The sequence below is a fragment of the Schistocerca gregaria genome, chromosome 6, assembly GCF_023897955.1.
Source record: "Schistocerca gregaria isolate iqSchGreg1 chromosome 6, iqSchGreg1.2, whole genome shotgun sequence".
Classification (NCBI taxonomy): domain Eukaryota; kingdom Metazoa; phylum Arthropoda; class Insecta; order Orthoptera; family Acrididae; genus Schistocerca; species Schistocerca gregaria.
In genome coordinates, this window is record NC_064925.1 from 298,472,508 (window position 1) to 298,499,198 (window position 26,691).

Here is a 26,691-nt window from a genome sequence, read left to right on the forward strand (position 1 = left end):
TCGCTTTTCCAGGATTGAGGCAGAGCACCCAATGATAATCTGACACTTCCATATTAATCAGTTATGTATCACAGATGAATATGTCAATTGTTAGGACTATGTTTGATGGCAAGTAAACAGAGCAACAATTTCTAATACACATTTGTATCTGCATTTATTACCAGTTCACATCTGACATCTCATTAAAATTAAGATCATTACACAAGCAAGTCTTTAAAGCATTTTAAAAATTATGTCGGCCAGATTTCCTAATATTGAAGAATTTCCAACCTGGTATGCTTTACATGTACATATACAAATTCCCCAACAAAAAGAGTAAATTGTTACAAGAATCACTGTGGGGAAATATGGTCCTCCGATAGTTTGTTTCAGAGACTTTCGCTGATGTCTACTGAGAAATTATTCAGACAAAGCTCCAATGATTATCCAAAATACATGTCAAATAAAATTTTCATAATCAACCACACGAATTAACAAGTGTAACTAAGCACTGTTCATTTCGGATGGCAAAAGTCACAGAGCGTATATGTTCTACATAATCATTTCTGGTATGGTTTGGTAAATTGAATGAATTCATTAATTAAATATTAATAAACCAACAAACAAAAATTTTAATGCTTTGCTCCCCCCATCAATAAATGTCCACCAACGAAGTTATAAAACAGATCAAATATTTGAAGAAATATATGTATTATCAAGCAAATGACGAAAGACTTCAATTTTCCAGGGAAAAGTCATCAGGTGCAGAACAAACTTGTGAGAAAAAAAAAAGATAACTGAACAGTTACAACAGCACATATTTCACAGAAACAGTAATCTGCCTATTCATTTAAATAAAAATTTTAAAACAATGTGTAAACAGCAGATTTTATGCCATTTGAATTGGAGCATGATGCTATGAACATTCAAATACAAGTAGAACTAATAAATAACAATTATATGATGTTTGGCAACAGCTTTTAAACAGCAGTTACATATACTTTAAGTATTCGTCATCATTTTGACGAACAAACCAACCGAAAGAAAGAAAGAAAGAAAGAAAGGGGGTCGAGTATTAAATATACATCTACATGTTTACATGCTTGTACGAAATAAATTTAACAATTTTCTAAAATGAGTATTATTACGTCTGATATTTACATTATAAATACATAAATAATAAACAACTCTTAAAATATTTTATAAAATAAATATCATTACAAAGGAACTATAGATAAAAGGAAGAATAGATTAATTTTGTTGGTAACTTATCAAAAATTGTATAGTAATAAATGCTGCACAATGAAACAAAGGTTTCCTACAAGAAACTATTGGCTAAATAAAAGTTCAAAGTTGTGCAGTGATAAATTACACAACTCTGCCTGACACTTTTCTGTAACTAACAGGTGCATTATTTTCTATGGATCGATAATTTACAATTTGTACACAGTTAACGAAATAAGTTAGCGGTCCTACATCTACATCATTTGTTTAATCATTTATTTATCTAGCATGCATAAAACTTGCATGCATTCATGAGTGTCATGTTTTGTCCTAGTCTTGCATATACTTAATTTTTTTCTCCTCTATAACATTCCACCTGTTCCATGAGCAGATATATGTAGTGGACAAAGCCCTGGAGCCCTAAATATATAAAAAAAATTAAGACTAAAATTGCCTTTTTCACATTAGTGTACAGGCGTTGTTCTATTAAGAATACATTTCAAATTATGTCATCAACAACCAATGTGGCTTCAGGTCGTTAAAAAATCTTCACACGTAAATAATTTATATGAAATATTTAATATTTATCAATAAGGAGAAATTGTGTGTTTAACATAAATTTACAGTCCGTAAATAGAAAATGTTTCATTCTAGATTACTGACATATAATATACAAAGTAGATTAAAAATGAAATGACCATATATTAATTCTGAAGCTACAAAGTAGTTCTACTTTAGATACAGTAGTTTACAATTAAACACACATTTTATGATTCTTTTTAATTTAATACTGTGCTAATTGGGTATAGGTACCAATTGCACACAATGTGCAGTCTTCTTTCTTTTTAAAAAAGAAAAAAAAATCACAAAATTGAAATACCACAATTTTCATAACAATTACAATGAAAATGTCTCCTCAATTTCTTCACATAGAGCAGGTGAGAATGGGGAGGGATGCAAAAACTCTGAGCTAGCTACTGTCAGTCTGGGTGTATAAAATCAAGAGACTGTCAATAAAAGCATTCTTAACAGTTTATGATGTAAAGTTATATTGTACATTCAGCATAATCTTCAGCTGAAGAATCACTGTTATCAAATATAGTAGTGATTCTGGTCAGAAGAGTGTGGGCTCAACACAAAAAAGTAAGTAAAGGGAGAAAATCTGTTCTGCGCAGACTGAGCAAAAATGAAGCAGCACGACGTGGCAGATCAATGAAAAGTAATTTCAGTTTAGAAATCTACTGTACACAAACACAATATTGTTCTAGTCTTCTGAACACACTTCAAATTTTAACCTCTTGTCCGTCCCACTCACAAGGATGTACTGGTATAAAGAGGGAAATTATACTGAGAACATAAAAAACTTATCCGCTCCCTTTGTCCATCTTCCCTCCTATTAGAATAACTCACCAGATTCGAGAACAAAAAAATAAAATTAAAAACAATAAACGCGTGTTGCACTCTAAAAAGTCTTGCACTTTTCTGGTCGTACATCATGTTCCTTACCAATAACTTCACACAAACACCTTTGCAAGTGCATCAGCGCCTGCACTGGCAATGTAGGGCCTGGATGGGTGGAAAGCCACATCAAATATACTCTCGTCGAATTTCTTGCGGTGAGCTGTAATTTCTTGTACACACGTCTTATTTTCCAGATTCCACAGACGGATACTGCAGTCATGACCTGTTTTGAAAAAACTGCATGTTAAACAAATGAGCACTATGCCACATTATAACTATCAATGAATTTATGTAGAATACTCAGGTTGCTGCACATATAGCAACAGTACATAAAAGATACAATTAAGAACAAACAATACTGAGGTGCACCTACAAACCACCCTCTGTACCAGCTACGATATTACTGAATCTCAGCTATTCAATTTTATTTATTAATTTAAGTCTGAGTCCTCCTCCACTTATCACTGTTTTGGTGGCTGGCAACAAGGTTTTTTTTTTTTTTTGTTTTCAAAATATTATTATGATTTATTTTGAATTGTTACACATTCCACATCCTGTAATGCAAGGACTCCTAAGAACAGCGTGCTACTCCAAACTAATCTGCAGAAAATAAAATGTTTTCTTCTATGAACTGTACAGTATTCTACAGAGATGAATACTGTACTCTACCCTAAGGTAAGGAACTGTGTGTGTCCTTTAGAGACAGCTAACAGCATTTTAAAGAAAATCATATGTTCCAAAATGTGCGAAGGGAAAGGAAGATGCTGAATGATGCTTGGTAGCTAATATAGAATTTGTTCAAGTGCTTAATATTACACAAGAAATTGATTTCAGTAGCTGCCTAGTGACATGACGAAAGTCGTACTGACCTGCAACACGTTTTTCATTGCGAATCTTGCCAGACTTTGTATCCATCATTGTTGCTACATGCTCAGCAATGACCTGCTACATCTCACGTAACATAATCTTAATTGTGATTTGCAACCATAGCACTCTCTAGCAGCAGTTATCGGCTACAGTTAGGGTGCTAATCACACAGTCCATTTACGGAAAATAACACACATAAAATAGTTAAACTATTAGCTATCATAAAAGGTGGTCAGAGAAAACCATAAAGAACTTTCCGTAATCACTAACAGTTTGAACTGTCGATTGCTGGTTGAGGAACACTACATACACTGCACAACGATTGGAGATACATTTTAGTTTGTTAACTCAATTGAATCTCCACCACATTTTCAGTTTTAAAATGAATACAATTACAGTATAGTGTCCAATCCCAAGTTTCTGCATGCATAACAACCAATTCACTACATTGTGTTGACTACTATCTCACTGAAATAACTTGCTGCATCACACAGGTTTCAAGATAGAGATTTGTTTCATAATTTCATTTTAATGGCAAAAGTTTGGATGTAGCTAGATACAAACCTGCTACCCTTCTCTTTATATCTCACATCACTATCTCCTATCCTATGGCTTTCACATGACAGAAGTATCTAAGTCACATATTTTACAATGTCTAAAGGCCGTAACTACAAATGTCATTACTTAACTAAGACAAACTGCAACAAAAACAATAAACCATTGTTGTGTCGTAGCAATGAAACAGTATACTTTCTAGCTCAGAAGCCGTAACACAGTGAGCGTAAAAAAAACAAACTAACTAACTACAGATATATCATTTTCTGTCATTTTATTTAACAAATTGCACCTAAAATGACATTCAATCTGTTTGTGCTTTGAAACATATTATAAACACACACTTGTGTATGGCGCTAGGCGTTGTGAAACAATGTCACGCGCCGCCAAGAGGGTAGACACAGAATATGCCATACAAGACATCATGGTAGCAGGTCTGCAGGGTAATGATTTCAATGTATGTGACATCAAGGTAAAAGAGATGTTAGGTTTGAAGTTTCATGTCCTTTATTTGTAAACTCTGGAATATCTGCAACTGTGTCAACTACACACGTGGCAACTACACACGTGACAACACTACAGGTTTTCCACCTCTTATTGGGACGTGAATGCTTTCCTTCTGGCTGTGCAAATGGCTGTTTGATAGGTTTAGCATAGAGGGCAGCATCTGTGCACATTGTGGAGTCTTTTTCACCCTGCATCAGTTTGTCATTAAATGAGGAGACATTGGTTTGTTATTGTGTAGAGGGGAGAGGAAATGGGACATTATTCTTGGGAGGAAAGGGCAGATATGCCCTGTGCTTACGGGGCAGCAGATGGAAATGCTCACATTGCCCAAAGTTTGTACGTTTGGCAGTTTCCAAATTATTAAGCACCAGATCCACACTCATTTACTGCCACCCGCAAGTCCCTATGAGAGCAGGTTCACAGAATGTAAATTTTCCACTAGCACATGTGCACTTAAGGCCTACTTGGAAAACTGATGATGTCATTTTGTGTTGCAAGTGCAAAGGCCTGAGGGACGTGGTTGCCAATGCACAGTGCATATACCAAGCCTTTAAGATGAGGCGTTAGCACGGCTGGAAAACACACGCTCAAGAAGCTAGCACTACGTTGCCTGGGAAACGGGTGTAGACCATTCCACAATTTGGCATGTGTGGCAGAAATATGATTTGCACCCCTTCAGAAAGTTCAGAGCGTTCATGCCCTTAACCAAGACGACCTTCCATATCAAACTGAATTCTGCCAGTGGTTTTTGCAAAGGTGTGCCATTCAACCAGACATTCTGAACCACATACTTTTTACTTATTTGGCATCCTTCGCATGAGAGGGTATGTTCAACAGCCACAACCAACACGTGTGGGCACAGGAAAATCTGCATGCCACTTTTGTTCTTGGTTACCAAGATCACTTCGCTATCAAGATTTGGGGCAGTTTAGTCTGTCCATACATGTTCCCCCATTGTCTGAATGCAAACACACACTTTATCTCTTTATGAGAAACTCTGCCCAAGTTGTTGGAACATGTTCCACTCAATGCTCTACAGCGAATGTAGTACCAACACGATGATGGACTTGCGCACTTCATACATGCAGTGCGAATACATTAGGATGAAACGTAAAGTGAGAATTGGATAGGGCATGGTGGGCCAGTGGCATGGCCCAAACTTTCACCCAACTTTGTGCCCAATGATTTTTTTCTTCTGGGACCACCTGAAACCTGTTTTCTATGAAACACCAATTGAGACTGATTATCTGGTAGTGCACATTATGGCAGCCTCTGATGAAATTTCCACTTTGGCAGAGCTGTTTGAACGAGTGTGACGGTCACTCTAGCGTCATTGCACGGCGTGCATTCAAGCAGGAAGGCCCAATTTCAAGTGCTTTATGTAAATGTTTTCAAATAAAGGTTATAAAACTTCACCCTGACATCTCATTGTCCTTGATGCCATAAATAAACTGAAAATGTTGCCCTATAGTCCTGCTACAATGACAGCTCGGATGACTTTTTGTGTGCCTACCCTCTTGGGTGCCTTGAAGTTGTTCAATAATGCCTAGGACAATATGCTATGGATGCAGACGAGGGTTGCTATGTGAAACATGCTTGTCGTGATCCACTAAAGAAACAGAGAGAAACTCCATACGGCTCCATACAATTTTCGGTTTGTGACATACAACTGATGTTGCATCCCATTGGCCACACTTCTCTCCACATGGCAACATTCAGACACTGCAGATTCTTCCTTTCCCACTTCGCAATGTACTGGAATGCAAAATTCTATGCTGTGATGTCACTAGCCACTCATCCACGAATGATTTCACATCCTAAGACAGGACGCTGCCTTCAACATCACATGTATGTTAATGTGACAATGGTTTTGCCCGCTGCACATCCCATATGGAATAAATCTACCGTATGAGTGTACACTGAGAGAAAGTACTCCTGGTAAGTATTAGCCACAGTGTAAGGGGAGAAGAGAAAGAGGCAGTGAGGGCGAAGAGGCAGTGAGGGCGGGGGGCCAGAGGGTAAAAATAAAAGAGAAACAAAAAATTAAAAATCATTTGGGTGTGCATCTAAAATGTGAAGAACAATGAATCAAACCTTAATTATACATAAAACAAAGGAGCACTCTCAATGGACCTACCGCACATGTGAAAGAAAAGATGAGTGAGAAGATGGGTTATAGAACAACTTATTTGTGGAATCAACCAAACATGGACCACAAAAATTCAAGTAGTAGTTTCTCTCTCTCTCTCTCTCTCTCTCTCTCTCTCTCTCTCTCTCTCTCTCTCTCTCTCTCCCCCCTCCCCCCCGCCTCCTCCTACCCCATTTGTCTGTTTAGTGACAGAGGATAAGGAAAATAATGTGTCAGGACACAGCCTTCATTCTCAAAATAATGTGCATCTAAATTCTGAAATGGCTGCCAAATATACATTAAATACTAACTACTTCTGCACTGATTTGCATAGTCATCATCCTAATTTCGAACAGATAGTCTGCAAAGTTCCATTACATGAAAATGTACTCTCATATAATCCTCCACATACAAAATTAAAGTCCAAGTACAAATGTATTTTACTCACTTCCTGAGAGAAGATACAGGCCATTCGGATCAACAGCTAGACTTGTAACAGAGTCTAAATGAGCAACCATTGAATGAACCAGCTTGCCAGTCGTGTTGTCAAAGAATCGAATATGTCGATCCTCATGGGCAGTGATTGTCAATGGAAGAAGAGGATGAGCCACCACACAATTTATTTGGCGACCCATTACATTATTGTCAACTTCCTTAAAAATAAAAGCACAACAATCAAAAAATTAGCAACAAATAAGGAAACAACATTAATATTTTGTTTGTCATTAATCAATTTGGTTACAGAAATAAATAGCACTATTAGTACATACCTCAAAATCTGTAATGCATGAATGTGTTAAACTTACGGTCAGAATTGCACAAAAGTAAGTTTACCGTAGAATTACTAAAAGCTTTTTTGATAGGTTTCAGTAAGTTCAACAATTTGAAAAAGTCTTACTTGTTTCTTGTCCAAAATGGTATAAAACTGTTTATCTGACTGAACTATCAAATTAGATTAAATGGGCAAGGTTCACATACGTCTAAAACTTCCTGATGGGCTTCAATGAAATTGAAATACATACACAGACAATTGTAAAAGGTGTAATTGACATACCTCACAAATTATTTTGCTCTCAACTGCTCATCAAAACACAAATTAAGTTCACAGAAATTAAATTATTTTAAACTTGTGTCAGAAAATAGGAAGGGAGAGACCATGCCAGCAATGATTACTATTTGCATCTACGCATGTATACCACAGAAAATTGCTCAAGGGAAATTCACCACATACCAAAATAATTAAAATGGTCAGGTACCTACTAAAACAGTTAATAAAATGTAATATGTCTATATATCTGCAGAGCATTTAACAATATAGCACAAGATACATTACAATCAGAATAATTCTTAACATGTGAGACAACTGAAATAAAGAGAGAGACTCTTTCAGGATCTATCAAAAGGAAAACTATGTACTTTGGTGTTTGTGTACTGCCAGTATTGAAAGTTTCATTTTCTGAACATAGGTAATGACCAGCTATTCTGTCCCATAACGCAATGCACGAGTGTCAACCTTACCTTTAAATAAGATTAAACACCAATACTTGAGGTAGTAAAATGCTACCTTCCCTTCTGGGGGAAAGGAGAAACAAAAAAGAAACAAACAGGTTTGTCACACAATACAAGGAGAGAAAAAATTCTCAGCCTGACTCAATGACGGTGCTTAGATGAATGAAATTTTGTTTCTGTAACTCCTTTAAATCAATAAACTGTGGTTTCACACTGCCACATTTGCAGTTTTTATTTCTTTTCGCTACTGTACCACTAAAGAAATTCATCCAGTGTTTGAAGGGAATGATTAAACCAAATGCATAATTGTCAAACATACCATACCTCTCAAGGATGATCATATTGAACATCCAAAGACTGCAACACAGATGCAATCATAACATAATACAGTTTTATGAGTGGCAATTAAAGGGGTATTTCACAGCTCATGTCATAGGTGTACCAAACAAATGAATTAACTACAAGAATGTATGCCAATTTGTAATTGTCAATCAGATTTAAGTCCATCACTTTACACTGGAAAGGAAACATCGCAAGCACAGGGTGAAAACAAGTGGCCCTGAATCACATAAGGTGAAATTTATTTCATCTACTGGAAAGGTTATGGCCTGTGAAGCACGATTTATGGAACAGCCACCCTTTTCAGACATGATGCCCTCCAACCTCTAAATATTCATACAAAGAAATTTATTAACACAAAACATTTTGATATTAATGAAGAGTCATAGCATCCTTATTTCAGACCATACATCTCACTTCAGGGATTGTATCAATGCCCTGGAAAATGCTGGCCAGAGAGGGATACTTAAAACTTAACAATGCCTTCACAGACAAGGAACGAAATTCTCCCTCACATTTATTAAAGTGTTTTGCAGGCAGTCTTCCTGAAGAGGGAGCTACATCTGCACAAAGAAGATGTACTTGAGATATGTGAAGCAGCATTGTTAAGCTGTCTTTTCTTAAACTGACCAATTTTAAACTTAGCTGATAACTGTTTAACAGTTTACAACTACTAACATGTAGCCGACTAATCTTTTTCCTGTCTGAAAATAGCATTTGCACTAGGGAAGCATTCTACCATTATGTTTTATTGTTAGAGGTGGAAATGTGGTAAGTGACAAAAATCTTATAACAGACCAGACCTTTAGATCTGTAATCTGGCACTTACCCACTGAAGCATTAAATCACAATATGACAATGGAAGACAAAGAAAAGGGGGGGGGGGGGGTGTTAATCCCATTCTACTGCTACCATCAATACTATATCCAACACCAGCAAGGTCACATGGCAGCCTCATTACTCAAAAGTTTACTTATTACGGTGAACATAAAATTCTGAGCAGCTTTAAATATACACTTCAGATGATTGCCAAACCCCATCAGAAAAAAATGGTTCAAATTGCTCTGAGCACTATGGGACTTGACATTTGTCGTCATCAGTCCCCTAGAACTTAGAACTACTTAAACCTAACTAACCTAAGGACATCAAACACATCCATGCCCGAGGCAGGATTCGAACCTGCGACCGTAGCGGTCACGCGGTTCCAGACTGAAGCACCTAGAACTGCACGGCCACACCGGCCGCAAACTCCATCAGAATGTACAATATTAAATTATACTGAAATCTAAAGAGAAATACATACTGGACTTGTCTCAAGACGTAGAAGCTGTTTTCCTGTTTCTATATCAAAAATGACACAATGTGCTGAATTGTATGCTGCCACCATTCGATTCTGCTCATCTCTAATAAAATCAACTGATGTTGGAGCACCATCTGCAACAAAATATCATTATACAAGTTACTAGCAAACAGTGTTAGTGTACTGATACATGCATGTAAATGCAAATACACACGTGATGTTCAAACCACCACTCACGTTCCATCATACATTATTAAAGATCAAAATTTGCTCTGTAAGCTCTGTATCACAATCAAATACAGTAACAGTTTTACAGCTTTCATACCACAAACTAACCTTGTTTGTATTAGTGTTTATCCAGTTGTTTCTAAATCTACACTTATGCTCCCATACCAACCAAAATTTGTATAGCAGGTAGTGATTAGAATTAGTACTATCTGCACCACTTCCAGCCATGGCAACTACAAGGGAAAAAATCACTGCCTACAAAACAATATCAATTTACTATTGTGATCTGCAATGACTACAGCCCTCTACCTGAGAAAGAAGCTGCTGCTGAGAAATGGTATGGTGTGGGTTTGTGCCTACTGTGTGTGAAATATTGCTTATATTTTAAAGATAAACAAGACAATATAATAATTCAATAAAAGCACATAAAAGAAAAAATCTATGTTACAAATAGTCATTTCATGAAGAAATGGAAACCCTACTTCAGGAAGAACTTCAGGGCAACTTCAGGGTGTATATGCACACAAGGAAAAAAATATTCCCGAATTTCCTGATTAAAAATACACTTTTCCCGGACTAACATATTTTACCGTGTTAAGTGACAGTATACTTTCCCTTGGAACTGTAAAACATGTCAAACCTTTCAATGGTTAAAGGCTTTATACACGAGCGTAGAGCTTCCCAGCTCTCTACAAAATAATCCCCCCCCCCCCCCCCCAAAAAAAAAAAGCGCTTTGGAAAAGATGTTTGATGTGCAGACACATGTACAGTGCACAATTTTATATTATGATACGTTGCACATCTTCGTATAATGAAAGTATGAAGTCGACTCCCACCAAACTCAGCACGCTAGATTTAGAAGCACTGAAACCGAGTTTGCAATGTGTTTTGTAAGCCAATCACAACTCATGTCACATGATTAGTCAGCTGATAACAGCATATATTGAGCGCATATGACACGTCATGTCGTCAGCCCACAGCAACACTACTGTTAAGTAGCATTAACACACAAACAGGGAAAGTTAATGGTTTAAATTAATATACATAGTGTAGCTACAAGAAAAGTTGAGATTACACACCTTTTTTCTCTCTTTGCATGTGTTACACTTTAAGATACAACACACACATGTGCCAGTAAAATTTTAAATAATGTCACAAACGTCTCGTCTGCTGGGCACAAAGTTGTTGTAAGTAGCTGGTTCTCTAAGTATAAAGTTTTAAATGAGGGTCGAACGCTCTGTCATTTAAGAAATTGATTAACATCAAACATGTAACATAATTCTTATTGCGTAAATTTTCTTTTACTTTGAAAGTAACACCTTTCATACCATAATTCGCAATATTTTCCAGAAACCTATTAGAAATAGGTTCCTATCAGCAGTTGCCAGGGAGCACAAGAAAACAGGCGTTACTGGGCATGCGTCATTACAACAACACAGGAAGCCCGTATGTTTGACCACATATAGCATTAAGAGATCTTACATTACGCCATACATGAAACAGGATATCAGAGCATACTCCAAGAGCATCGGAATTTCATAAACTATACTAAAATGCATAATTCAGTTTAAAACACAGACTCACATGTCCAGATTCATAGAGCTTAGTTTTAAAAAGTTAGCAAGTACTTAAAATTTCCTTCCACTATTCCAAATTTTAATTTCTAGCTCACATTTTTCATATAAAAATCATAAAAACTATACATTTCATTATAAAATTATGAGAAAATTAAAAGTAAACAGTGGTAAGTCATTACAGTAAATTCGCATAATTACAGTGATTCACATTTGCCTAAAATTTTAATACAAAATATGTAAAAAAAAATTGGGGAAAAATGAGTATGTATGTTTTCTTATGTTTCCTTTTTCAGAAAAAAATCAAGTTTGAAAAAAAGGAGGTAAACGGAGGTAAACAAAATAGCAAAATAAATTTAATCAAGTTAATCTTAATTTTTTCCTTTAAGCTCTTCAGTCCCGACGTACACATATGTGCACATCAGGTCTTTGTAGTGTCATCCTGCCAAATGATGTTTTCCTGAATTGAGACCTGATGTGCACGACTGCGCACATCATGCGGTTTCCCCGTTTCTGCCGCTAGGTCGTGGGCAAGTCAGTTTTGGTGTGTTTTCTTGCATCCTGAAACTTCCAATCTGAAGGATGGCGTCATCTGCGACACGCGAGAAAGGTAAATTCAGTTTCAATAATCCTTTTTGAATTTTATTACTGTTTTTATCGTGTCTTACTCCAAACAAGACATCAAGAAAGTGATGTGTATGCAATGAAAACGATAGTTTCGTAGTTTTACAAACATCGACTGTTGAATTTGAAGTACACATTTGTGTACATCAGGTCTTAGCTCACAGAATGTAGTGGTACTAACGCTATGACTGATCTCATTGTGAAATCGTAATATAAAACGTAATCAAAAAGTAAAGTCGAAAGTTTAGCTACTAATACTCTAGGAGAGCACCTAAGTTATTGTGGTGTAATGGGTAGTGTGTTGGATTCGGAACACATAGGTCCTGGGTTCTAATCCTGGTGAAAACTCAAAAATTTTTGATTTTGTTATTAGGTTCAGTTTCATTTCTTTATTCCATTACATCAACAGTTACTTTCACTTTATTTCATTTTTGCTTCTCAGCTCTAACAGACGATGAAATTATAAAACTGCTCGAGACGAGTGACTAGTCACACAAAGATGATCCTGTTGATGAACCTGCAACTCCGCCTGAACGAATAGGTGTGCTTTAAGTTGAAGGATGCAATGTGGATGTTACTCCTGAGGCACCTGCATCAGCTTCATCTTTTCACTGTCGTCCACTAAGATGGAGGCAATCTAAGTAAGCAATACATTGGTGTAGTTCTGTGTGCCATCTGACATGATTTAGATCAGTATTTTTCAGTGGTACTATTTGTTTGCAAGATGTGTAATCGACAGCCTTCTAACGACAAATTTGAAGAACAGACTGATGATGAACTGAGAAACCTTTCACAGTTTTTCTTCGAGTACTTCCATAAAAATTTCTGGAAAAATGTTGCAGGACAAACTAATTTAGATCATTGCCAAAAGAACTCCAAAAGTCTGGATACAAATACTAATGAAATTTTGTCCCTTGTCCGAAGTGAGATATTGATGGGTACATTGAAATTGCCCCAGGCAAGACTTTACTGGAATATGCAACTGGATATTCCACTTGTATCATCAATCATGACAAGAGAGAGATACTACAAATTACGAAATAATCTGCATTTTGTAAATAATTTGGAAGATCATGACGTAAATGACAAACTTTGGAAGGTTAGACCTCTAATTGATGCTTTTAGAAATGTACTAGTTTACCCACGTCTCAACACCTTACTGTGGATGAACAGACTATTCCATTCACAGCGAGGTGTAAGATGAGAACATATGTACCTTCCAAACCTAATCCACTTGGCCTCAAAAATTTATTTTAGCGCCATCAGATGGACTTGTCCTTGACTTTCTATATACACTGGCAAAGGAACAATTCCTGACAGCGATCAAAAAGAACATGGCCTGGGAGCGGGTATACTCAAACTACTGGCTAGAACTATACCCAATGATTACAATCATGTAATTTACAGCGACAGATTTTTCACCAGTTCAAAATCTGTTCAGATTTTACTAGACAGGAATATATTTCAGACAGGAACTGTGATGGCCAATAGAATAAAAGAAGTAGCTTCTAAGTTCAAGAGAGATCAGGAGCTGCAGCAGGGGCAATGGGATGAGTACGTACGGAAGGACCAGGAAATTTGTGCCCTCAAATGGAAGGACAATTAATCAGTCACTTTCTTACCCTCGTGCATAGGGAGCAAACCAGAGGGTACCTGCAAACGATGGTGTAATACAGAAAAAGCAAAGGTTAGTGTCAAACAACCAGCCATCATCAAAAGCTATAAACGCAATATGGGTGGCATTGCTCTTTGTGATAGATACATGGCATACTATAGGTCAAACATCAGAACAAAAAAGTGGACTGTCAGAGTATTCAACCACTTCACTGATTTAGCCGTAATTAATTCATGGATTATGTACAAAAGGTGTTGTCAAAAAGAAGGGAAACCAAAACAAAAGTGGATGTCTCTCATAAACTTCAGAATTCACTTGTCCCACGACTTGGTAAAGTCTTCAAAAATTGTAGACTCACTGGAATTGTCGAAAGAAATTTCTGCGAGTGTGACACAGGAGTATGTCAGCCGTTCTGATGAAGATGAGCAGCATCAGCCCACAAAACGAAGACAAATTGTACCAAAGCCAACTAAAGAAAGCAAATGTGACAGGGTTGACCACCTTCCCAAATATATTGAGAGTAGTTTTGCCTCAAGGTGTCTGTTACCAGGGTGCAAGTCACGTTCCCACATAATGTGTAAAAAGTGCAAAGTTTATTTGTGCGTATTAAAAAACAATGTTTTGCTAAATTCCATAAACATGAGAAGTAATGTGCTCATAAAAATGAGAAGTAATGTGTACATTTTTCATTGGTAATAAAAATATGAAAATACTATGAGATCGACGTTTTTTTCTCTGTTGAGACCAAATGTACACACACATGTACATTCAGTTACTCAAACATTATATAAAATAAAATTTCAAAATTAGTTTTTTTGTGTTACTTTGACATCAGATGCACCAAAAAAAGCAACTGAAACATTTTTCCATTCTTTGTTTATCTTCGGGACTGAAGAGGTTAACAAGATTTCAAAAAGGTGCAGAACAGCCCGCACATTGTTCACCACACAACTTCTGTTTGCTTCGGACTCCTCTGGCCCTATGTACATGGCAGTAACTTCTGGATTACTAGAAGCCCTCCATTTATTCGGGCCACTATTAAGTAAAGAAGCGAGTGTTGGTGGTTTTAGCCAAACGAAGCCCCAACCTGATATTAAGCTTTTTCAGTGCGATTTTCAGGATGCAAATTTTCTTGGTGTACCAGTACTGTATTATCTCATTTTTGGTTCTTCATTATGGCATAATGCCTTATGTGCCACAAGATGAAAACATGCACTTGAAAATCAGCGAACAGTTGAAACTAGCCAATACTGTGGAATGAAGCACTCCATTTCAAATAAATTGACTGTGTCTGTGGGAAAGATTAATGAAGGCCAAATTTCTTTAGCAAACCAACAAATACAACTTCATTGTTCTACAAGGCAATTTTGCTTGACTATCAGAAAGATGGACAAAAAATAAAGTCCGAAAACTGCAAATAACGACATACTTTAGCCCTCCATAAGTATGTCAATGTATTTTAATCCACTTGATAGGTCCCGGCCACAGAAAGCCGTTACACTTTCTTTTGATGTGAGAGCTCTAAAAAAAGAAGAAACTGCGAAATCACAAAATGTAAACATGGGTCACATTGAGAAGCTTAGGTGCAGAAGAAAAAATTTTCCGGGTAGCATCTGCAGATTGTTACTACTGCTGAAACAGCTAACAGCCCCAGTTCAAGTAGCAAGGAGCCGGAGAAGGTGCTGTACATTCACGACTCAACTGCACACGTGCATGAGACAGGTGGCAACGGCTCAAATGAACCTAATGTAAATAACGCTCAAATGAACCTAATGTAAATAAGTGTGATGTCATGCTCATCAGAAACAGTTTGTTGTTACAGAGTATTGCATAGTCTTCGTTCTAAGGCCTTTGACCCATTCTGCTGTTTGCAGAGTATCAGTTCTTGCTGGTCAAAATTACAAAAAAAATTAGCTAGAAACTAAAACAATGAAAAGTTCCCAGAATTCTAAAAAGCTCCCAGGTTTTTCTCTGAACTACCTGTTGTCCTGGGGCATATACACCCTGAACTTATTAACACACTGCTCTACATGCAGTGAGCTACAGAAAAAAAGATTAATCTAAAATGCACTTGCAAAATTTCACGTTTATAGGTCTTATTCACAAAATGTTACTCCTGTGAAATTTTTTTTCCAGTCAGTAGTAAGAAATTGCAAAATACATTATGATAAGAGCAAACCCGTTTTACATTCACAAAGGGTTCTGTCTGTTTTGAGACTACCAAAATTTGAAGCAGGCAATACATTCATTTTCTTGGGAGCAGCTACCACATTTCTTTCTTATTCAGCCATTACAAAATTATGTTTTAAATAGAAGTATGAGATGCATCCAGAAAGTAGATTTCCCCATTTTTTTTAAAAAACAAAGAATACATAGCTACATGAAAAACTTTATTGGCAGCAAGTACAGCAATGTTTGAGTTGTTCTTCGACAGTCATCAAAAGAATTGAGACACTTATGTTGTGGGATCAACTTCTGTATTCCTACCTCGTAGAAGTCTGCCACCTGTGAATGGAAGCATTGTGTGACAGTCATCTTCAGGCCTGTGCTGTCATTAAAATGGTGGCCAGAGAACAAGAAATTCTTGAGGTGCAAGAGAAGATGGAAATCACAGGCAGCAAGATGACAACTGTATGCTGAATCATCAAACAGCTCCCAGTCAGCAACTGTTTTACAGAAGTTTATGTGCCGAGTCATATGGGGACGAGCATTGTCATGCAGCGGCGTAACACCTGCAGTAAGCATTCTATGCCTCTTGTTCTGAATAGTACTTCATAGTTTCCGCACTGTTTCACAATAATGTGTCAGCGTTCAGAGTTTCACAACCTCTGGGCAAGAAATCAATGACCAGAATGTCCTTGCTGTCCCAGAACACCATGCCCATCACTTTTTGGACCAATCTAGCCTGCTTGAATTTAGTCTTGACCAGAGATCCACTGTGATGCCAAGGCATTGTCTACTGCTTGGTTTCTGAGGTCAAATGAGAAATCCACATTTGTCAATCATGACAATTCTGTATGGAACTCATTGCCGTCCTCATGATACTTCTGCAAAATGCCAGTGCTGCTCTAAAGTGTTTCATTTTGTGCTCAAGACTCAGGTTTATTGGTATCCAATTGGCACACAATTTCTTGAACAGCAGGTGTTTAGTGGCAATTTCATACAACAAGTATCACAATATTTCAAGAAAACGGCTGCTGATCTCCACAACAGTGAAGTAACAGTTCTCCAGGATGCACTGCCACACCGGCTCACATTCTGCTCATAGACCTGACAGAGCTGATAATGAATTTCAACGACCACTATGTTTTATGCATTAAGGAGCCTTATCACTGACAGAACCTCACATTTGGTGGGAGAACAAGTAAGAGATGCTATTTCAGGGCACTGCTGCTATGGTACTGGCACCAGGTAGGACCTGTCCGACCAGCATCTGATTGTAGTGTCATCTGTTGCGAATGCACAATTTTCTCGGCTAAACACGTCACAGTTAGCCTTCTGCCGCCGAGAAGTGTGTCAGCAGTGCGCAAGTAGCAACAAGTGGCTTATTTAGCATTCATATAAGAGTAGTAAAGTTTAAAGTTAGTTTGAGTGTTCTTAGCACACTTGTTTAGTTAAATCCATCAAATCATTTTGTAGTTTCGTAATTAGCAGTGGCAGATTTGCATTTTAATATCTGTGACATGTAAAGTCGCGTAGTTGTCTGTCAATTGTTTATTTCTTTCAGATAGTCTTTTTACGTTACTGACACTACAGTTAGCCTTCTGCCACCAAGTAGTGTGTCAGCAGTGCGCAAGTAGCAGCATTACTGCATTTACTAGGCAGTCTTGTATTATAATAACTATTTAAATTTTGTGTCTAATTGTTTGTGCTCTCTATAGATTAGTTCAGACTTTCTTTGCACAACAGTTTTTAGCATGGATAGGGACTGCGACTGCTGTGTTCGGATGTGGGCTGAGTTGACATCCCTTCGCTCCGAGCTTCAGTCACACAGCACGAGGCTGTTGCCAATGGGCATCACTGAGGTGGTCTGGATGGGGGTTTGTCAGGGACGGCCGGCTCGTCCCATGCATCCCCCGATTGGACTACGGCTGTGGCTGACCGGGATTCTGCCCACACTGAGGCTGACCCCTCACCCGTGGTAGAGTGGGAGGTCATCTCGAGGTGTGGCAGGGGGCGAAAGACATTCCGGAGGGCTGAACCGAAGGCCTCTCCAGTTCGTCTGATGAACCGGTTTCAGGCTCTGTCTCCGGCTGATACTGATCTTTGGCCAGACATGGCTGCTGGTCCTGTTCCAGAGGTTGCCCCTCTATCTGCAAGATTTGGGCAGTCGCAGAGAGTGGGCTTCCTGGTAGCTGGCAGCTCCAACGTCAGGCGCGTAATGAGGCCCCTTAGGGATATGGCTGCAAGGGAGGGGAAGAAAACCAATGTGCATTCCGTGTGCATACCGGGGGGAGTCATTCCAGATGTGGAAAGGGTCCTTCTTGATGCCATGAAGGGTACAGGATGCACCCATCTGCAGGTGGTAGCTCATGTCGGCACCAATGATGTGTCGCTATGAATCAGAGGAAATCCTCTCTGGCTTCCAGCAGCTATCTGATTTGGTGAAGACTGCCAGTCTCACTAGCGGGATGAAAGCAGAGCTCACTGTCTGCAGCATCATCGACAGGACCGACTGCGGACCTTTGGTACAGAGCCGAGTGGAGGGTCTGAATCAAAGGCTGAGACGGTTCTGCGACAGTGTGGGCTGCAGATTCCTAGACTTGCGCCATGAGATGGTAGGGTTTTGGGTTCCGCTGGATAGGTCAAGAGTCCACTACACACAGCAGGCGGCTACACAGGTAGCAGGGGTTGCGTGGCATGGACTAGGCAGTTTGTTTTAAGTTAGATGGTCTTGGGCAAGTACAGAAAAGGCAGCAGCGTCAAAGGGTGCGGGGCAAAGTCAGGACATGCGGGGACCAAGCAGCAATCGGTATTTTAATTGTAAACTGTTGAGGCTGCGTTGATAAAGTACCGTAACTTCAAGCACTGACAGAAAGCATCGAAGGTGAAATTGTTATAGGTACAGAAAGCTGGCTGAAGCCAGAGATAAATTCTGCCGAAATTTTTACAAAGGCACAGACGGTGTTTAGAAAGGATAGACTGCATGCAACCGGTGGAAGCGTGTTTGTCGCTGTTCGTAGTAGTAGTAGTAGTAGTAGTAGTAGTAGTAGTAGATCCTTTAGTGAAATAGATGTAGATAGTTCCTGTGAATTATTATGGGTGGAGGTTATACTCAACAACCAAGCTAAATGAATAATTGGCTGCTTTTACCGACCTCCCGATTCAGCAGCATTAGTGGCAAAACAACATAGAGAAAATCTGAATTACATTTCACATAAGTTTCCTCAGCATGTTACAGTCTTAGGTGGAGATTTCGATTTACCAGATATAGACTGGGACACTCAGATGTTTAGGACCGGACAGAGCATCGAGTCACATTATACAGAGTGCACTATCCGAAAATTACCTCGAGCAATTAAACAGAGAACCGACTCGTGGAGATAACATTTTGGACCTACTGGTAACAAAGACCCGAAATTTTTGACTCCGTAAGCACAGAAAGGGTATCAGTAATAAGGTCATTGCAGCATCCCTGCATATGGAAGTAAATAGGAATATAACAAAAAAAAGGAGGAAGGTTTATCTGTTTAGCGAGAGTAATAGGAGGCAGATTTCAAACTACCTAACAGATCAAAACGAAAATTTCTGTTCCAACATTGACAATGTTGACTGTTTATGGAAAAAGTTCAAGGCAATCGTAAAATGGGTTTTAGACAGGTACATGCAGAGTAAAACTGTGAAGGACGGGAAAAACCCACCGTGATACAACAACAAAGTTAGGAAACTACTGCGAAAACAAAGAGAGCTTCACTTTAAGTTTAAACGCAGCCAAAACCTCTCAGACAAACAGAAGCTAAACGATGTCAAAGTTAGCGTGAGGATGGCTATGCGTGAAGCGTTCAGTGAATTCGAAAGTAAAATTCTATGTACCGACTTGACAGAAAATCCTAGGAAGTTCTGGTCTTACGTTAAATCAGTAAGTGGCTCGAAACAGCATATCCAGACACTCCAGGATGAGGATGGCATTGAAACAGAGGATGACACGCATAAAGCAGAAATACTAAACTCCTTTTTCCAAAGCTGTTTCACAGAGGAAGACCGCACTGCAGTTCCTTCTCCAAATCCTCGCACAAATGAAAAAATGGCTGACATCGAAATAAGTGTCCAAGGAATAGAAAAACAACTGGAATCACTCAACAGAGGAAAGTCCACTGGACCTGACGGGATACCAATTCGATTCTACACAGAGTACGCGAAAGAACTTGCCCTCCATCTAACAGCCGTGTACCACAAGTATCTAGAGGAACGGAAGGTTCCAAATGATTGAAAAAAGAGCACAAGTAGTCCCAGTCTTCAAGAAGGGTCGTCCAGCAGATGCGCAAAACTATATACCTATATCTCTGATGTCTATCTGTTGTAAAATTTTAGAACATGTTTTTTGATTGAGTACCATGTCATTTTTGGAAACCCAGAATCTACTTTGTAAGAATAAACATAGATTCCAGAAACAGCGATTGTGTGACACCCAACTTGCTTTATTTGTTCATGAGACCCATAAAATATTAGATACGGGCTCCCAGGTAGATGCTATTTTTCTTGACTTCCGGAAGGTGTTCGATACCGTTCTACACTGTCGCCTGATAAACAAAGTAAGAGCCTACAGAATATCAGACCAGCTGTGTGGCTGGATTGAAGAGTTTTTAGCAAACAGAACACAGCATGTTGTTATCAATGGAGAGACGTCTACAGACATTAAAGTAACCTCTGGTGTGCCACAGGGGAGTGTTATGGGACCATTGCTTTTCACAATATATATAAATGACCTAGTGGATATTGTCGGAAGTTCCATGCAGCTTTTCGCGGATGATGGTGTAGTATACAGAGAAGTTGCATCATTAGAAAATTGTAGCGAAATACAGGAAGATCTGCAGCGGATAGGCACTTGGTGCAGGGAATGGCAACTGACCCTTTACACAGACAAATGTAATGTATTGCGGATACATAGAAAGAAGGATCCTTTATTGTACGATTATATGATAGCGGAACAAACACTGGTAGCAGTTACTTCTGTAAAATATCTGATAGGAGGCGTACAGAACAATTTGAAGTGGAATGATCATATAAAATTAATTGTTGGTAAGGCGGGTGCCAGGTTGAGATTCATTAGGAGAGTCCTTAGAAAATGTAGTCCATCAACAAAGAAGGTGGCTTACAAAACACTCGTTCGACCCTATACTTGAGTATTGCTCATCAGTATGGGATTCGTACCAGGTTAAGTTGACAGAGGAGATAGAGAAGATCCAAAGAAGAGTGGCCCATTTCATCAAAGGGTTATTTGGTAATCGTGATAACGTTACGGAGATGTTTAGTAAACTCAAGTGGCGGGCTCTGCAAGAGAGACACACTGCATCGCTGTGCAGCTTGCTGTCCAGGTTTTGAAGGGTACGTTTCTGGATGAGGCATCTAATATATTGCTTCCCCCTACTTATACATCACGAATTTAAAATTAGAGAGATTCGAGCACGCACAGAGGCTTTCCAGCAGTCGTTCTTCCCGTGAGCCATACGCGACTGGAACAGGACAGGGAGGTAATGACAGTGGCACGCAAAGTGCCCTCCACCACACACCATTGGATGGCTTGCAGAGAGTGGATGTAGATGTATATGTACTGTAAAGGAAACAACAACAGGACACTCACTTCTGGATGTGCCTTGTATGAGCATTACATCATCATTATCTGTTACTATCTCTACCTTCACAAATAGTTAAGCTTTTTCCAACAAACTCAGAAAACCTGTTAGTAGTTTCGAAAAAGCAGCAGCATCACCTGTATCAGCTACATTTAACACCACAAATTTAAAGATTATTTGGTACTCAAACAGTTTGTTACTTTATTTCGAAACAAAAAATTAAATTAGACCTTCCACATCAATCATGCACAGGCCGAAGTAAAAACTCTGGAAATGATACTCATTGGTCTGAATGAAGCCAATAGTCAGATTGTGTGCACATTAACACTGGTAGTACAACAATTAACATAAAATCAAACTGAAAAAATTAAAAAATTTATTTTAGAAAGCTCCAAATAAGGGGAGAAAAAGAGCACTTCTAGACAACTACTAGATACTATTACTACATCACATACCTTGTTCTGAAGTGTATGTAGACAGAAGAGGCATTTTACTAGTTGGAGACCACAGCTTCACCGTTCCATCAGCAGAACATGAAAGCAGCTGCAGCTGCTGGCTTTGTATACTGAGACCCCAAACCGCATCTGTGTGTCCCTCCATGCTGCCTGTCAGAACACCTGGATCTGTCAACACACCCATTAACAAGATCAGTATTTCTGTCCGTGCACTCTTACCATGTATGCTGAAAAATAGGACATATAATATAGATGTGGACTACCAATCAATTTGCATCCTTGTCATCACAGTTAAAAAAATGAAAGTCTTAGCTAGAATACACAACTCACTAAACTCTGCACAGTACCTGTCCTCACAAATGCAAGGGCCCCAACTACACATTATTAGGAATAAGATTTAAATTGCTCTACCCCCAAGCAGTCCTATAAACACTATGTCTGCAATGTTAATTAATTTTGCCCAATTTCAAGTTTAACATACATACAGATACAGTCAGTTAAAAACCTTCATGTGCAACAGAAAATCACTAAGTTTCATCACATTAACTAACAGTTTTAAAGAAAAAGACAACACAAAATTTATTGAAAGTATGACAGCATGAGGAGTTGTTATTAGCACAAAAGTAAATATAGAACTTTCAACTGTAAAAACTTTACTTCTTTGAGTAGCACAAAAGTATTCCCAAATACAAAAAGATACAGACAATGAATTGGGGTTACTCAGGCTGTTGCATCACTTATTTTACTCCAACACAATCCTCAAACTGGAAATGTTCAGTGAAGGACACATACGTAAGGGTCATCCAAAGCAGATTTTACTGGGAAGTGATACATTTAAGCGCTAGTAGTACACACAGGTGAGTAAAGAGAAAATAAACTGTTGTTGGAAATCCACAAAATTCAAGGCCATACATGTTTCATCATGCAGCATTTTGTCAACTTTTCTTTTTTCACCTTGGCACGCACGCGCGTGCACACACACACACACACACACACACACACACACACACACACACACACACACACCAAAACCATTTTAAAAGTGATGAACAAGCAGATGGCACAAGACACAGCATATGTTCAAATTTCCTGCTTTGCAAGTGCAACACTGCGCAAAGGATGATTGACTAAACAAATGCAGTCAATTTCAGAAATACTGACTAATTTATGTAAGGAATCAGGATTAATGGCACTGATACATTTATTTCATTGACAGAAAAAAAGGAGAAAGTTATTAATTAGTCCTAAACACATCACTAGCTCATTGGCCAAGGTTTGGAGCCATGGGAACTGACTCTAAAAGAATCATTCCAGCATTTGTCAGTACATATTTAGGGGAAACCATGAAAAAATGTCACCTGGATGGCTAGCTATAGCTTTGAATCTAATTTACCTGAACATGAATCACGTATCTTCCTACTGCACAATACTCGCAAGTAATCATAAGGTAAGTTTTATCCCATTTCAGTGAAGTTAGGCCTTTCAAATTATATTACAGCAGTATGTACATGACCAAATGATCAGTAAAAATGCGAAGTAGAATCTTCTCACTAGTAACCCATAACATTAACTGGTAATGCTTTTTCAAGTCATCAGAAACAGGTCTCCCAACTGAAATACAAAAAATGTGGAGGACCGACACGCAAGAGGGAAAAAATCATGCCAGTTTATGGGATGATTCAAGAACAAAATTTCTTTTTTTAATGGCCAAATATATGATGTGAGAAAAAGTCACAATGTTCATTCTCTTTAGATAACTGTTTCGCCACAGGAGCCACAAAGCTCAAGTTGCGCATTGATTAACTTTTATCACACACATATCATAGATGCTAACTGTACAAAAGAAAGAAAACAAATCAACATTAAAAATGAACACTGTAGGACCTGTATGTCCCTGGAATGCGTACAAAGGTTCCACATCCACAGATACTGCCCTATTACTGCAGGGCATCAGGTTAATATTTAAGTATTTTAAGGTGACTGCTACTTACTATACAGGAGACATGTCTAATGTCAGACAGTTACGATTAACAGACACTTGCACAAAGCCTTCATCAGCAAAAGCATTCTGGCCCGAGCTGCCAGAGTTGGCAGTCATGTGTGCCTGACATGTCCTTGCTTTTGTGTATGAATGGTGTGCGTTTTCTCTTTTGCTACTGAAGACTGATCGAAAGCTTTACGTAAGTGTCTCAACTGTGCCTGTCTGCAACTTAACATGTCTTCTTTCCGATAAGTAGCAATCTATCTTTTCCTACACTGTTGATATACTAACCTGGAGTTTCCATTGTCCAACATCAAAAAATACAATTAAAATACAAGAATGCAAAAACCATCATCATCAATAAAACTGCCATATATCTAACAGACTGAGAACACAATTCTTATGACTATCGATCTATGATTGGTAATGCGATCAAATTCCACTTCATTATTCAAAGGCAGCCACCTTTATTGTAGTCAATATATTCTCCTCACACCCTCAAATGCTATATAGTGTTTAGAGTTTATAAATTGTTACACTTTTCATTCACCTTATTTTCAAAGTTCATCTGATTTTGTAGCTCACCCACTAGCAAAATAAAAACTTTAAACTTTATCATTAAATCAGAAATCTGCTGTTAACCAACAATCGCATCCCCTTACCAATTCCCCCATTCACATTTAACATTAAACATTACACAGCAATCTAAGTTCTCTGTTCAATACATTTAATTAACATGGAGAAATTAAAATAAATAAGCAAATATTGCTCACCAAATGAATCGTAGGGATCTATATTTGTACATGGCAGGTTCCAACAATGAATGTTACCATCGAGACCACCACTGTAGCACTGCTCTCCTGTAGCAGTCATGGCAAGACACAAGACAGGGCCCGTATGTCCCCGGAACGTATACAGAGGTTCCACATCCAGAGACGCAGACCTATTAATGCAGGGCATCAAGTTAATATTTAAGTATGTTGAGGTGAAGACACTACATATTACACATATATAATGCTCTATATATTTAAATAAAATAAAAAGAAACTTCCACATGGGAAAAATATATTAAAAACAATTATTCCAAGACTTACCAAGCGGGAAAGCGCCGGTAGATAGGCACAATAAATAAAACACATGGATGTGGGTTTTCACATCCTTTCATTTTTCCTTTTCGTTCCCTCTTTCCTGACGAAGCAGCCGCCAGTTGCGAAAGCTCGATATTCTGTGTGTGTGTGTGTGTGTGTGTGTGTGTGTGTGTGTGTGTGTGTGTGTGTGTGCGCGCGTGTGTGTGTGTGTTTGTGTTTTATTTATTGTGCCTATCTACCGGCACTCTCCCGCTTGGTAAGTCTTGGAATCTTTGCTCTACATATTTATTTATATTTGGCTCTGAATGCAACACTAACTATTCCTCATTACCTCTGGCATCCCTGCTACAAATTGGTTATACAATACGGGCACAAAACATTTGTACATTTACTGTTTTAAAGCACCTGGTATTTCAGGAGAAATCTTTGAAATAATGTACTATTTTGCTATTTCAACATGGAAGAACCCCCCCCCCCCCCACTTTGGTGCAGTTTGAGAGCTGTATATGTATGCATTCTGAGGCAGACCTATGTGATATTTATTTTAATTTGTTTTTATTGTGACGATTGTATGGTGACTCACTTGCTCCTTTACAATACTGAGCTACAATGGGCAGCTGGCAGACTATCCTATGAGGGAGGGAGGGGAGGGGGGGAGCTGATTGAAGTAAAAGACATCCTGGACCTTTCAATAAACAAATCTGGATAGTTTGCTTTTGATAGCATTGTGTACAGTGAATTGACACTGTCTGAAATACTTCCATTAAATTTAAAACCCCAACGCAATGGCAGTCAATATATGATTTTTTTAGTTTAGCCTGTATACCAAACAGTTTGGTCTACACAACACTGTATTTACAGTTTCTCACTCACTTCTTGGCAGGTGCAGTTTTCAGTAAGTTCCACAGCTTTAACGTATGGTCTTCACTCGCTGTAATAAGAACAGGCTCCACAGGGTGGAACGCCAGCGCACGCACCCCATCAAAGTGACTGCGTAAAGTGTATTTAGCAGTCCATGTCTTCCTATATGACTCTTTAGTTGCAGCAATCTACAATGAAAAGAAAAAATATATTATTGTCATGACCATTAAATTTTATAATAATTAATGAAACCAATGTTAACAATACTAATTAGCAATCCAAATATTTGTCTTAGAATTATTTGCTGTTAAACATCATCCAGTTCAATGACACTAGTTCTTTATGCTTCACCAAAATGGTACACTTTTCACGATTTGTTAGTGAAAACGGGAAGGACAATCAAGTTTAATATCAATTGGGCAATAAGATCAGCAGATGACTCACTTGCACCCAAATTATAGGTAATGCAATGCAAAATACAGGCAATACAATGACAACCCTTCACCACCTGGTCGCATACATCAAAGTATCTAACGGAGCACCAACATATAAATCTGCCAAATTAAGTATAGTTAAGTAACGAGCATCGTACCATTGAGCCCA

General features: G+C 38.3%; 1 protein-coding gene across 4 annotated transcripts in view; it reads right to left on the minus strand.

Moving 5' to 3' along the window:
- Window positions 1-128: 128 nt before the first annotated feature.
- LOC126279136 (striatin-3) overlaps window positions 129-26,691 on the minus strand; it is an 89,217-nt gene continuing 62,654 nt past the window's right edge. For all 4 annotated transcript variants that reach the window (XM_049979640.1, XM_049979641.1, XM_049979639.1 and 1 more), the window contains exons 8-13: window positions 26,101-26,276; window positions 24,913-25,082; window positions 22,159-22,326; window positions 9,873-10,003; window positions 7,170-7,374; window positions 129-2,887 (exon numbers count right to left, since the gene is read on the minus strand). In XM_049979640.1, coding sequence (XP_049835597.1) covers window positions 2,718-2,887; window positions 7,170-7,374; window positions 9,873-10,003; window positions 22,159-22,326; window positions 24,913-25,082; window positions 26,101-26,276 — 1,020 coding nt within the window. In that variant the 3' untranslated portion in view covers window positions 129-2,717. The remainder of the gene's footprint in view (window positions 2,888-7,169; window positions 7,375-9,872; window positions 10,004-22,158; window positions 22,327-24,912; window positions 25,083-26,100; window positions 26,277-26,691) is intronic.